The sequence below is a fragment of the Telmatherina bonti genome (genome assembly GCF_933228915.1).
Source record: "Telmatherina bonti genome assembly, chromosome: 7".
Classification (NCBI taxonomy): domain Eukaryota; kingdom Metazoa; phylum Chordata; class Actinopteri; order Atheriniformes; family Telmatherinidae; genus Telmatherina; species Telmatherina bonti.
Window position 1 is genome coordinate 6,277,088 of NC_136625.1, and position 14,060 is coordinate 6,291,147.

Below are 14,060 nucleotides of genomic sequence, written 5' to 3' on the forward strand. Positions count from 1 at the left end.
GCTCTGGTTCCAGCATCAGCATCCGGGCGCGCAGCATTTTCTCTCCAGATCCTGTCAGACTCTCACATGGCGACCATAAAGCACCTCTGAGTTCACAGACACAGACGAAGACGGGAGACGATGGGTTAAACTGACGCCTGTCTGACCATCCCAGTGGAGGAGCTGAGTGACTGGTCCAGGTATGAGCTCAGTACTGGACAGACTGGGATCGGGCGATGCTGGAGCGGACATGAGCAGCGTTCTTCCACCGTTTGTTGGGCAGGTAAAGTGTGTGGGGATGACACCAAGACGCACTTGGAGCCTGTTGATGACAATGATCCTGCTGGACTTTACCAAAGGTGAGCTGAAACAAACCGTGTAGCTGCAGTGTGTTGGTGTGTGACGGGTTCGTTGCGATACCGGCTCTGTGGAGCCTGATGACGCGGTTTTTCGATTTAGACGTTGGGCCTGGTACTGCTAACTAAGCAGGTCCTCCAATCAAACATTGATCCACTGTGTGACCCACCAACATCAGTGGTTCCTAACCTGGGTCCAGGACCCCCGAGGCGGTCCCTGAGGCTTTGAGAATTCATGATGATTTGTCACTCTTTCATTCTTTCCTTCCTTCTTTGTTTGTTTGTTTTGGCCTGATTGCGGGACAGACCCAGACATTGTTGATGGTGAGAATCTGACAACTGAAAGGTCGGACTACGTGACCAGTCCTGCAAATGGTGCAGGACAGGAGCTCTTATAGGTCTTTGCAGCATCTGGATGCATTTAGGTAAAATTGGAAATTAGAATACTGAGTGCAAGATGTAGGAAATGAAAATGTGTCGTTTTATCGAAAGCGTTTATAAAATTTGTTCGCTGCTCATTTGTTCATCTAAATGTTTGATTTAGATTTACAGTAATCGTAAGATTTGTATAAAAATGTTGGGAATAAAGTTCCAGAACATACCCGTAGTCAAAAGGTGCTTTGTGTGTTCAACTTATCTCGTAATTCTGAGGCCCTGACAGCAGATGACATGATGACCAGGTTTTTGGCGATTATGTTGCACCAGTAGAAGAAATAGAAACTTTGTGATGCCAGTTTGAGAGCATCTACAATAATTTTGTATGAAACTAAAACCGTTAAAGCCAATTTTCGTGATGACGATCGATAAACAACATGTTCTGATGGAACATTTAACGTGCAATCCCACCTCAACAAACGGAATTATCAATAACAACTTGCTGCTGGACAAACCGTCTCCTGGGGGTCCGCATTACTGGAGACCACTTGGAGCCTGAATGTTACATCTTTTCCCCGATGAAGGACCAGATGTTCTGGCCCTCCAGAGCCAGAACTGGTTTTCCAGCATGAAGAAAGACCCTGCAGCAGGTAGAAAAAGGCCCACAGTGGATCGTAAGACATCCACTCAGTCCGTCTGCATAGACGTGCAGGGGACAGTCTAAAGGACCCGACCCGCCCTGGTTATGGATGTTCCATTCCTCAGGCATACTGAGGAACGGCGTCTTCCCTCAGGCGAGGTTCCGCCTACAGAACATCAATCATTGAGCCCTGGAAAGCCCAGCTGTAAGGTTATACAATACAGTGTTGTTATGAAACTGCCAACAACATTTGTTTTATTATTCACTCACTTTAACGACTATAAAGTGTCAGAGTCCACGTCGGTCTGCGAGGAGCTGGGAATCGAACACCCACTCGTTTCTTCAAGTCAGGCGGAGGAGTTCTACAGAAACATCAGAGGACAAATGTCTCAACGAGACTGAGACTCTTGCTTCTGCATCCATCTCATCAGCAGCAGGACAGAGTGGCCATGCTGGAAACAGCTGGTCAACATCAGCATCCTGCTTTGGAGACTTTTCTGACTGGTGGCACAACTCGTCCCCCCTCTGATGATGATGCTCCCAGCATCAGCTGATTAGCATGCTAAAGGATTAGCTTCCAGCAAATAGCACCCTACCATGCTAAAGGATTAGCTTCCAGCAAATAGCAGACTAGCATGCTAAAGGATTAGCTTCCAGCAAATAGGAAACTAGCATGCTATAGATTAGCTACCACCAAATAGCAGACTAGCATGCTAAAGGATTAGCTTCCAGCAAATAGCAGACTAGCATGCTAAAGGATTAGCTTCCAGCAAATAGGAAACTAGCATGCTATAGATTAGCTACCACCAAATAGCAGACTAGCATGCTAAAGGATTAGCTTCCAGCAAATAGCAGACTAGCATGCTAAAGGATTAGCTTCCAGCAAATAGCAGACTAGCATGCTAAAGGATTAGCTTCCAGCAAATAGGAAACTAGCATGCTATAGATTAGCTACCACCAAATAGCAGACTAGCATGCTAAAGGATTAGCTTCCAGCAAATAGCAGATTAGCATGCTAAAGGATTAGCTTCCAACAAATAGAAAACTAGCGTGCTATAGGATTAGCTACCAGCAAACAGCAGGCTAGCATGCTAAAGAATTACATACATTTACATACATGTTTACATACAGGTTGACATACATGTTTACATGTTTACATGTGCATTGATCCTGTGTGATTGGGTGGAAGGAAACAGTGTTGTGAACCTGATGATGTGAAATCCGCTCTTAATACGTGCACTCCGACCAGTTTGCACTCTACGTCCTCCAGTTCCTGGTCTGTGTGATGTTTTCACGTTGCTCTTCAGGTAATCAATAACCTGGTTGTCTCTGCAGATATCTGGGCCCTGCCGGCTCCTCCCAAGGTTTCTATGGACTCTGTCAACATGAGGCACATCCTGAGGTGGCCCCCACTGGAGGCTGCGTGCAACGCCACCGTGCTCTACTCTGTCCAGTACCAAGGGTGAGTTCAGCACGCTGTTTCTCTCCACCTGACTAATCCATCGTTTCCTCCTGGTTGAGGAAATTAAAATCAAACAAAAAGACTATAAAATTAAGCATTTTTACACCAAAACGTTTGTGGATGGAGTTTGCATGTTCTCCCCATGTATGTGTGGGTTCTCTCCGGGTACTCCGGCTTCCTCCCACCGTCCAAAGACATGCATGATAGGTTAATTGGTTACTCTACATTGCCCATAGGAATGAGTTGGTTGTTCGTCTCTGTGTGGCCCTGCGATGGACTGGCGAGCTGTCCAGGGTGTACCCTGCCTGTCGCCCAAAGCCAGCTGGGATAGGCTCCAGCTTCCCCGCGACCCGGAATGGATTAAGCGGTTCGGAAAATGAATGAATGAATGAACGTTTGTGGATTAAAATGAAATATTATCATTCAGAATCCAGATTCCAGGTTGAGTTTGGGTTTCAGACACGTAAGGGTTTTTTATTTAGTAAATATCTTCGCTTCTGCACGTTTCAGTTTTCCTCATAAAACCTCCTATTTTTGTCTGCCATCCAACGTGAGGCCTGGGTCCTCGGCTCGCTGGTCTCGGCTCGCCGGTCCCGGCCCTGAGGCCTACAACCTGGTCTCAGGTGTCTACTGAGAACTTTTCTCCTGACTACAGACCAGAAGGGGCTTTCAGGACATGCTGGATGGTTTCAGTCGTCACAGATGGCTCATAAGCTTTTGGCAATTTCTTACATTATTACATTAAAGCGTTTTTGAACCAGGTTTTTGTCCATCCACCACATTGTGTAATTGTCTAAAACACCAAAGTTGATGAATATTTTTCACAAAAAATGACCAACAAGCATCTCCGTCTTTTCCACACAGTCTGCAGGTTGGACTGTTTAGCACACAGGACAGAAACCCACCAGATTCACACTAAACCATGCTCTACAGGTCCGCATGACCTCGCCATGGAAACGCTTCTCTCTCTGACATCACACTGCAACGCGCCCTCTCATTCATGCAAAGTGATTATATTTCAAATATGTTTTTCTAATAAACAGATGGATAATTTCTCCCTCGTAATAATCTCAGCTGTGGTGGAAAGTTGGGAAGACTTTGTTCTGAAACGGAACAAATTAACGGCAACAGCTTGTCATGTGAGAATTATGAAACATGGGATATGATGGAGTTTAATATGGTGGAAGAAATCACACTTTATCATCCTGATACAAACGATTTCACATAGAGCGAACATCTCCACGTTAAGATGCAGAGATGCTTCTGCTCGCAGTTTGTCTGGAAAACAAAGACGTGAGAAAATGGCCACGGTGACATGTTCATATATCCAGATTTAAAAATTCCAAATGAGTTTCCATGGAAAACTTATTTATTTGCCTTTACTTAACTCAGATTTAGATGTGGGGGCTGGGAAGGGCTCTGATTGGCCAGGCTGGGAAGGGCTCTGATTGGCCAGCAGGAAGGGTTCTGATTGGCCAGCAGGAAGGGTTCTGATTGGCTAGCAGGACGTGATGGACTTACTTCGACCAGAATCGACCTGCGCAGAACAACCGGAATTAACTTTGAGCAGGATGAACGTTTACATGACCGAGGAATTAATCAGTTAGGATATAAAATGGGAATAAAACAAATTTAATTCTGAATTGTCACTTTTATTCAGAATTAGGAGTTCATGTGTTAATTTTTCATCACTGAGAGGAATTAAAACCCTCTCATAAACATGGTCGGTGTCGTGTTGTAGCTCTAAACTTCTACCTGTCGGGTTACATTACGACACAAAGCAACATTAGAAATAACCTCCTTTACAGATCAATGGTTTCTGTTCCACCTGAGTTGGGATATCAGCTGATCCGCCACTCGTCTGTCCTGTGTGGATGGAAGTTAGAAAGGCCAAATGGCTGCATGCGGGGAGAGTTTCTGTGCAGATTTGATGTCTGTGAATGAAAAGAAATGTTTTAATCCCAGAGTTTAAAGTGTCCCGGCTGTATCTGAGTTCCATCCAACATTCTCGTGGTTTCTACCTTCAGCTCTCAGACTCACATCGTCAGACTAAAGTCTACAATTGACACAGTTTGTTCCTTTTCCTCGGGGTTTTTTTTTTTTTTTTTTTTTTTTTTTTTTTTTTTTTTTTTTAATTTTTCTGTTTCCTGGTGAAGAAGCCAATCAGCTGGAGACGACTTGGCGTCTCAGTGGGAGAGTCGATCCAAATACCAGTAATACTGATACCAACGTTGACATCGATACGGATCGATACTAGTGTGACAGGACATTTCCAGGCCCAAAGCTCTCGTCGTCATGGTAACAAATTCCGGTTTTTATGGTTCGAGTTGATCAGAAAAATGAAAGGATTAAATCCACCAGTTCTGTGCAGTAAAACATACTGGGACCAGTATCAGCCCAATATTACTTGGTATCAGTCTGATCGACACCACGTTTTGCAGTATCGCACACCCAAAACCTCTGACACACAACCCCGTCCACGTTATTTACACAGCATACATAGAATACACACTTCCCAGCGTGCTGCACACAGAAAGTTACATTTAATCCACAAGCAGGACACAAAAACACCCAAATTCATCTGAAATGTCCAAAATAAAACTAACTATTGACAACAAGCAGCTTATCAGGAGCAAAGACTCTGGTTTCTTCAGATTCTGCAAGTCATGGCTGCCGCCACACACACACACACACACACACACACACACACAGAACGAAACAGACTGATGCACAGATGTGGGTGTGTTTGTCTCTGTAGGAGCAACAGCGTGTGATAAATGCCACCCAACAGGTTGGCAATCAAAGCTAAAACCTTTTGCTCACAGTGTGAACACACACACACACACACACACACACATGACAAGACGAGAAATTCCCAGATAGACAGAATCTGAGGAATGGCGTGCGGCGGTGAGCCGTAGCGCGGGAATGCACGACGTCACGCCCACGTCAGGTTCTAAATAATCAGCATGACAAGTTTCTGGCTCATAAACAGTCAAGATGACTGCCACTGTGTGTCAATCACAAATAAAACTTTATTTAAAAAGGTATTTTACGTAACAAGAGGCTGAACAGGAAAATGTTATTTTCCCGGTTCGGCAACAAACAGTAAAACCAGTACAGAACTGGTTGCAGAGGTCGTGGAGTTAAACGCCAGCCGATGCCAGGAGGTGGACCTGACGGGGTGGAAGGCGACCAATGGGCGGCTCGCTGAGGAGCGTCCGTGCTGCAGAGACACATGGACGACCAGATTCTGTGTTTTTGGAGCTTTTTTGCAGGAAAGCTGTCAAACTGTGGAACTGGAGAGATAATGTGATTCTCTGAGCAGACTGGTTTACTGGTGGGTGTACTGGTTCCTGCTCCAGTCTCACAGCACAGAAACCAGTAAAAAGTCTAAAGCAGAGTAAAAACGTGGGTCTGAGCTTCGGCTCCGCCTCCACATTAACCCTTTACGTGTCCCGCGTCGTCCTCAGAGAGTTCGAGCTGCTGATGAGGGGAGGCAGCTGGATGGACGCTGCAGACTGCCAGCAGACGCCTCACGCTCGCTGCGACCTGACCTTTGACCTGGGATCCGACTCCGACTACAGCCTGCGGGTCCGCGCCCAGTGCGGCTCGCAGCTCTCAGCCTGGACTGAACTCAGCCGACCCTTCAACAGGAGAGACAGTAAGACAGCAGCTGCGCGTCATGCGTCACACGAAGGGTCAAAGTTCAAGACGACATGATGACTCGTGTGTCTGAACGAGGGTTTGTTGGGATTCAGCCGATGAATGAAAGTGTGAATCTGACCCGCAGCGGTCCTGATGGTGCCAGAGATGAAGGTGACGACAGCAGGCGACGGCCTCCTGGTGTCGTTTGAGGAGCTTCCTCTGATCGCCACGGCCAGCGTGACGGTGTGGAAGAAGGACGATGAGCTGCAGGTCAGCTGATGTTCTCTTTTCTTGCTCTTCTTTTTCTGTTTCTTTCTTCTCTTCGTTTCTGTCATCTCATCTGTGGCTGCAGGTTGGAAGAACTTCCCGTTTCAGCCTGTCTTGTTGTCGCCTTTCAGGCCATGGTGTACGAGATGCCGGCTGAGCAGAAGGTGCTGCATGTCGCCGCCCTGCAGGAGGGCGCCATGTACTGCGTCCGAGCGCAGATCCTGCTGCATTCAGGGCCCCGGAGCAGCAGCACCGACCCCCACTGTGTGGCCCTCACAGGTAGAGTCTTCACAGGCATCATTTTTCTGAAACTTTTCCACAGTTGGTGGAATTTTGTGCAGTCTGTTGAACTTCTGTCCATCTTTACTCGTCAGAGACTCTTTCAGGTGTTATGATGTCTCCGGAGCCTCGTAAACAAGCCGATTAGCTGCAGCTTTTCCAGCCTTTTTGTTGCCTTGTTCCCCGTCTTTAAGAACATTTTGCTGAAATAAGCTGAAAAGATAAAATGTCTTGTGTTTCTGTGTTAGAATATCTCGGGGTCTGGTTCACAAGTAATGGAAGGATGGAGCGTGAGATGGACAGACTGATCGGTGCGGCGTCTGCAGTAATGCAGACTCTGCGCCGGTCTGTCGTGGTGAAGAAGGAGCTGAACCAGAAGGCGAAGCTCTCCATTTACCAGTCGATCTACGTTCCTACACTCACCTATGGTCATGAGCTGTGGGTCGTTACTGAAAGAACGAGATCTTGTATCCAGGCGGCTGAAATGGGTTTCCTCCGCAGGGTGGCCGGGCTCTCCCTTAGAGATAGGGTGAGGAGCTCGGTCATCCTGGAGAAGATCAGAGTAGAGCCGCTGCTCCTCCGCATCGAGAGGAACCAGCTGAGGTGGCTCGGGCATCTGGTCAGGATGCCTCCTGGACCTCCCTGGTGAGGTGTTCTGGGCACGTCCCTCTGGGAGGAGACCCCGGGGAAGACCCAGGACACGCTGGAGGGATTATATCTCTCGGCTGGCCAGGGAACGCCTTGGGATTCCCCCACAGAGTTGGCAAATGTGGCTGGGGAGAGGGAAGTCTGGGCTTCCCTGCTTAGCCTGCTGCCCCCGCGACCCGACCCCGGATAAGTGGCAGAAAATGGATGGGTGGATGGATAGATGATGGATGGAAGGAAGGATGGATAGACGATGGATGGATGGATGGATGGATGGATGGATAGATGGTGGATTGATGATGGATAGATGGATGGATAGAAGGATGGATGGATGGATGGATGGAAAGAAGGAAGGATGGATGGATGGATGGATGAATTATGGGTAGGTGGATGATGGATTGATGAGTGGATGGAAGGAAGGATGGATGGATGGATGGATGTATAGAGGATGGATGGATGGATAGATGGTGGATTGATGATGGATGGATGGAAGGATAGAAGGATAGATGATGGATGGATGGATGGATGGATAGAGGGAAGGAAGGAAGGAAGGATGGATGATGGATAGGTGGATGGATGGATGGATGGATGGATGGATGATAGAAGGATGGATGGATGAATGAATGAATGAATGAATGAATGAATGAATGAATGAATGAAGGAAGGAAGGAAGGAAGGAAGGAAGGAAGGAAGGAAGGAAGGAAGGAAGGAAGGATGGATGGATGGATGGATGGATGGATGGATGAATAATGGGTAGGTGGATGATGGATGGAAGGAAGGAAGGATGGATAGATAGATGGATGGATGGATGATGGATAGGTAGATGAATGGATGGATGGATGGATCGAAGGATGGATGGATGGATGGATAGAAGGATGGATGGATGGATGGATGGATGGATGAATCATGGGTAGGTGGATGATGGAAGGATGGAAGGAAGGAAGGAAGGAAGGAAGGAAGGAAGGAAGGATGGATGGATGGATGGATGATGGATAGGTGGATGAATGGATGGATGGAAGGAAGGAAGGATGGAAGGAAGGAAGGAAGGAAGGAAGGATGGATGGATGGATGGATGGATGGATGATGGATAGGTGGATGAATGGATGGATGGATGGAAGGATGGATTGATTGATGGATGGATGGATGGAAGGAAGGAATGATGGATGGATGGATGGATGGATGGATGATGGATAGGTGGATGAATGGATGGATGGATGGAAGGATGGATGGATGGATGGAAGCAAGGAATGATGGATGATGCATAGGTGGATGGATGGATGGATGGATGGATGGATGGATGGATGGATGGATGATGGATAGGTGGATGGATGGATGGATGGATGGATGGATGGATGGAAGGATGGATGGATGGCTGGATGGATGGATGGATGATGGATGGATGGATGGCTGGATGGATGGATGATGGATGGATGGATGATGGATAGGTAGGTGGATGGATGGATGGATGGATGGATGGAAGGATGGATGGATGGCTGGATGGATGGATGATGGATAGGTAGGTGGATGGATGGATGGATGGATGGATGGATGGAAGGATGGATGGATGGCTGGATGGATGGATGATGGATAGGTGGATGAATGGATGGATGGATGGATGGAAGGATGGATGGATGGCTGGATGGATGGATGATGGATGGATGGATGGCTGGATGGATGGATGATGGATGGATGGATGATGGATGGATGGATGATGGATAGGTAGGTGGATGGATGGATGGATGGATGGAAGGATGGATGGATGGCTGGATGGATGGATGATGGATAGGTAGGTGGATGGATGGATGGATGGATGGAAGGATGGATGGATGGCTGGATGGATGGATGATGGATAGGTGGATGAATGGATGGATGGATGGTTTCTGTGTTTTACTGAGAATAAATATTAGTTCATGTAGTTCACAAGTCACTACAATCAGTTTCGTCATCAGTGTTTCTGGCATGTCCTCATTATTCCAACTCTTTCAGGAATTTAGGATCCAGCTTTCACCTCAGTAATGAGGCCTGAGAGTGTCTTTGTGAATCTGGCGGACTAACAGTGTGATTTCTCTCTCAGGTCTGGAGAGACTTGCAGACTGGAAGATGCCCACCACCGTGATCGTGACCACCATCGTCATGCTGGGTTTCCTGTTTGCTTTGTTCTGGTCCCTGGTCCACTGCCGTTCAGACTCCTGGAAGGGGTTTTTCCATAAAGAGCCGCTGCCACAGTCTCTGGTTAGACCGCCTTTCATGCAGACTTTTAGAGATGATGAGTTCAGTGTCAGTCGGCTGGTTTTCATGCCAGAAGCATCAGCAGTGGCGCTCTAGCTCCCTCTGCTGGCCATCTTTGGTTTTTGTTTGTTTGGTTTTTTTTTTTTGCTAAAATGAAGCTTTTTGTGTGTTTCCAGACATAATGTGTTAAATCTCAGAACCTAAAAACATTTTTCTCGCAGTCTGACAAGGATCCAGTTGTCATTCAGCCACTGAACCAAGTCTTTGCTTTCCCACAGAAAGCCACCGGTGACATCCAGAACTACAGGCTGGTTCTGACTGAGCAGCCTGAGGAGGCACTGAGCATCATCACCGAACTGAGAGCACCAGAAACTGAAACTGCATCTGGTATTGAAAGCAGCACATCAATCAAAACGTCAGCTTTTTCCTGACGGAGAAACTGGGACTAAAAGATGAAACCAGCTGCTCTGGTCTCCAGTTGGCCCGAAGGAGGCGGACCACCAGGCCCTGCAGACTTCTCTGTTTCCAGGTTCCTGCAGGAGTTCTGTCCACCAGGACGACACAGGAGGACATGTCGGAGACGTGCCTTCAGCAGAAGAAGAGGTGGAAACTACTTCCTGTTTTCTGCTGACCTATAATGACGTGCAGACGTCCAGCAGCGTGTTGCTGCTTCTGCTCACAGCGACGCTGTTTCACTGACTTTCTGTCCTTCTGGGATGTAAACTGTAAGATGCACCATCATCTGATAAAACCTGCTCCTAGAATGAAGACATTCTCTAAAACTGTCCATGGGAAGCAAAATAAGTGTTTCCTTCATGCAAGTACAAGTTTAAAGGCTCCTTAGTGTGTTGTTATGATGCTTCTGCACGATGGCGTCGGACTTCAGCAGCTGCTGGTGTCCAAAGTGCAGCAGGTTGGGACATTTTGAGCTTCGTTCCTCTGCTCAGGCATTAAATAATACATTTATTTCTAAATGAAGACCGTTTTCCTTGTTAAAGCTTTAAACTTGCAGCTGGTTTATGTGAAGCAGGAAAAGTTTGATCCTGTTGCTGCTGTTTGCTGCTCAGCTGATAAAATCTGTAAAAAAAAACAACCAAATTTTAACACTTTAAATCTTTACTGGAAGAATTTTTCAGGAATACTTCATGTTTAATGGTTTCAAAGAAACTCTTGGATTTGAATAAGTCTGTTTTTCCTTGTTTTGCAGGAAAACAATCTGTGTTGAAAGTACCGTTTTTACGCCGTAGCGTCTCCGTAAAACTGACATATAAAATGTCCAGGTGTCAGAATATCATCATCAAGCCACATGTGTGTTAATAATGTTCCTGCTTTTCATGCTGTACAGCAGAGTTTAATGCAGAAGCTCCTGTGGGGGTGAAGGAATAAAACAAATATGGTGACACATGAAGGACATCAGCTATTAAAATGTTTTATTGCTGATGTGGATCAAGATAAAAAAAGGTAAAAAGAAACCAGATTTGTTCCTGTGTTGGTTTGTAAAGCGAACAGCGATGTGATAAAAGTAAAAACTCCAAACATCACAACAGTTCAAACAGGAAGAAACTAAACCTGCAGAGTTTAACGGATCAGCAGATATGTGGAAATGATTCCTCGCTGCCTGAGAAGCGACTGATTGGCAGATGACTCGGAGACAAACAGCTAATCAGGATGAACATGTAAATATGAGGAGCTCTGAGTGTCCGGAGCTCCTCTCAGTCCTGGATTCAATCAAAATAATATTTCTGTTCGCTTTGAAAAAAAAAAAAAAAAAAATCTGAATAAAGTTTGTTGTTTTTTTCTAAAGTTTGAGACACCAGTTTGGGTTTTACACGGCGGGTCAGCTGTTAGGAGATGCTCCAGAGGTTTAAATGGAACTTACTGGAGTCAGAGCAGCACCTGAAGGCATCATGCAGAGCATCGTGAAACCGTTTATTCTCTTTCTTACCTCTGCCATGGATGTTATGTTTTTACCAGTTTTTATACATTTATCTGTTTGGGGACTCTGACTGGGACCCCCCTTCTCCCCCTCCTGGGTGGGTGCATGGCTGGACCCGGGCAGCTGGCGGTTGGGGTCTGTGCTTGGGGGTGGCTGCCAGCTGCTTGGGTCTCGGGGTTCTCCTGGCCCACCTCTCGCCTTTGTGTGGGCGGGGTCACATTGGCATGATCAGTCTTCTCTGAACACGTTCCACTCTGTATGTTCTGCATGTGACACAGTCACTGAGTCGCCTGCAGGTTTATTCACTAACAATGGCTGGTTTTCTTTCTGATTTAACTGGTTAGTTTCTGGTGCTCCTGACAGTTGTTGGGTTTGTCGTCTCACTGGGGGACCTAGAATCTGTGCTTGGCTTATGTGTGTTTAGGTGTGTGTGTACATGCCTATACTCTGTCCGCTGTCTTCTGCTTTTCTTTTTATGATTATTATTGATGTTTTTTTTTCTTTCTTCTTTCTGTTTTCTTTCTATCCTTTTTCTTTTCCCTCCGGTCTGGTCCAGCAGTTCTATACAAACTCTGTCATGCAAACACTTTGTATACGTAACCCAAACAAAAATGGTGGGAGAACTTCGGAACAAAATCCAGGACAAGCTTCCAACAGGTTGTAAAATATATGGAAGACTGACCCAGGTAAAGGAATCATTCCTGATACTGTGATCCAGAATATGATAAGGGGTCTTTGGAATTGTCATCAAAGGAAGAGAACAAATAATTATAATATGGGGAGAACGGTGGCGCTTGGCGGAGGTTTGCTCTCTGAGTGCTTTTCTAGTTTAACTTCCTCTCAGGTCTTTTCAGCCCTTCGTTTTCACTGACAATGAAAATTATTTTAAATTATTCATAGTTTATCTTCCAAACAAGCTGCACAGCAAAAACATTTCAATGTAAGCTAAAAACATGGAATCCAGTTACTGTTTAATATGATTTGGATTTTTATGGAAAACACCTTTCATACTTTTTTAAAGTTTTTATTTACAGATAAAAAACAATTTCCAGTTACACTGCATTTTATTATTACATCAAGTCTTTAAAATCATTGTTCTGATAAAGTAAAGTTGTTTAAAACAGGAAAAAAATCATTTTTAGATTATTTGTAATCTAAAAAAAAATAAGTTAAAAATGTCCACAAAAATAAAAAAAACATTTTATAAAATAAAACTGTTTCATCATGAAATAAAAAAGACTTTCTGTGACACGATAAATCAGACTTTGTCATCTATAATTTATGGAAAATTTGTTCCATCTGCTGGATGATGAGGATGACGATGGTCTGGTTCTTCTTCTTTCTCCTGCTCCGCTGGTAACGCAACGAAGCTGAACCTCCTGCAGGCTGCAAATGAGAAACAAAAGTCAAAATTTTCTTCCTTCAGTTTAAAGTTACACATTCACAAAAAGATTCTTATGAATTATTTATATCTAATCTGCTTTCTGCCTCTCACACACACACTGATACACACACATGCAGACATCTCTGTGTGTACACGGGGAGGGAAAGCCTTCGTCTTGTCATATGATGGCAGAAAGTACCAGAACTACAGTAAAACCTTTAAAGGTGAAATTAATTCAACATTCTCTAAACTTTTGATTGCTTGCAGATTTATGACACAACCGGTTGTTCTCTGACAAGATGATCAACCACAAACAACCCCAGAAGAAGAGTCTGAACCAACAATCGACCACTAAATGTTCCGTTTCCATGACAACTTGTATCTAAACAGTCCCATCGGGAGTCGCGGGGAAGCTGGAGCCAATCAGGCGAGCCGTGGGTTCACCTGGACAGGTTGCCAGTCACAGAGCAGGTGAACTTACTGACACGTCAATATTTTGTGTTGTTGGATTCTAACCACTGTTTTCTTTTGAAATTTTACCTAAAAGTCCTTCATTCATGATATTTTATCAGTGTTGCAGCAACATTTTACATTTTCTGTGAATTTTACTGGAAAGTTTAACAACCGGGACTTTGGAAGGAGTGTTTATGTGATGATCTGGCAACCCCTGTCCCTAAAAGCCCTTGAAGAGTCGGGACCCCCAGTTTGGGAAAGGCAGATGTAAAGCGATACCTTTGTGGTTGCTGAATCATCACGGTGACGTCGGCGGCCGGTCCGACACCCAGCGAGGTCACCGCTCTGCATCGGAACACATACTCTGTGTTCGGCTTCAGGTCGCTCACTGTGACGTCTCCAGATGT

At 45.6% G+C, this 14,060-nt stretch overlaps 1 protein-coding gene across 1 annotated transcript; it reads left to right on the forward strand.

Annotated features, from left to right (window-relative positions):
- Nucleotides 1-229: 229 nt before the first annotated feature.
- Nucleotides 230-10,311, forward strand: crfb16 (cytokine receptor family member B16; the record flags this gene model as incomplete). The annotated part of the gene is made up of 7 exons (XM_079243315.1): nucleotides 230-338; nucleotides 2,686-2,812; nucleotides 6,286-6,476; nucleotides 6,606-6,730; nucleotides 6,859-7,006; nucleotides 9,726-9,883; nucleotides 10,102-10,311. 7 exons carry the CDS (start codon nucleotides 230-232, stop codon nucleotides 10,309-10,311), a joined length of 1,068 nt encoding a protein of 355 aa, XP_079099441.1.
- Between the last annotated feature and the right edge of the window lie 3,749 nt (nucleotides 10,312-14,060).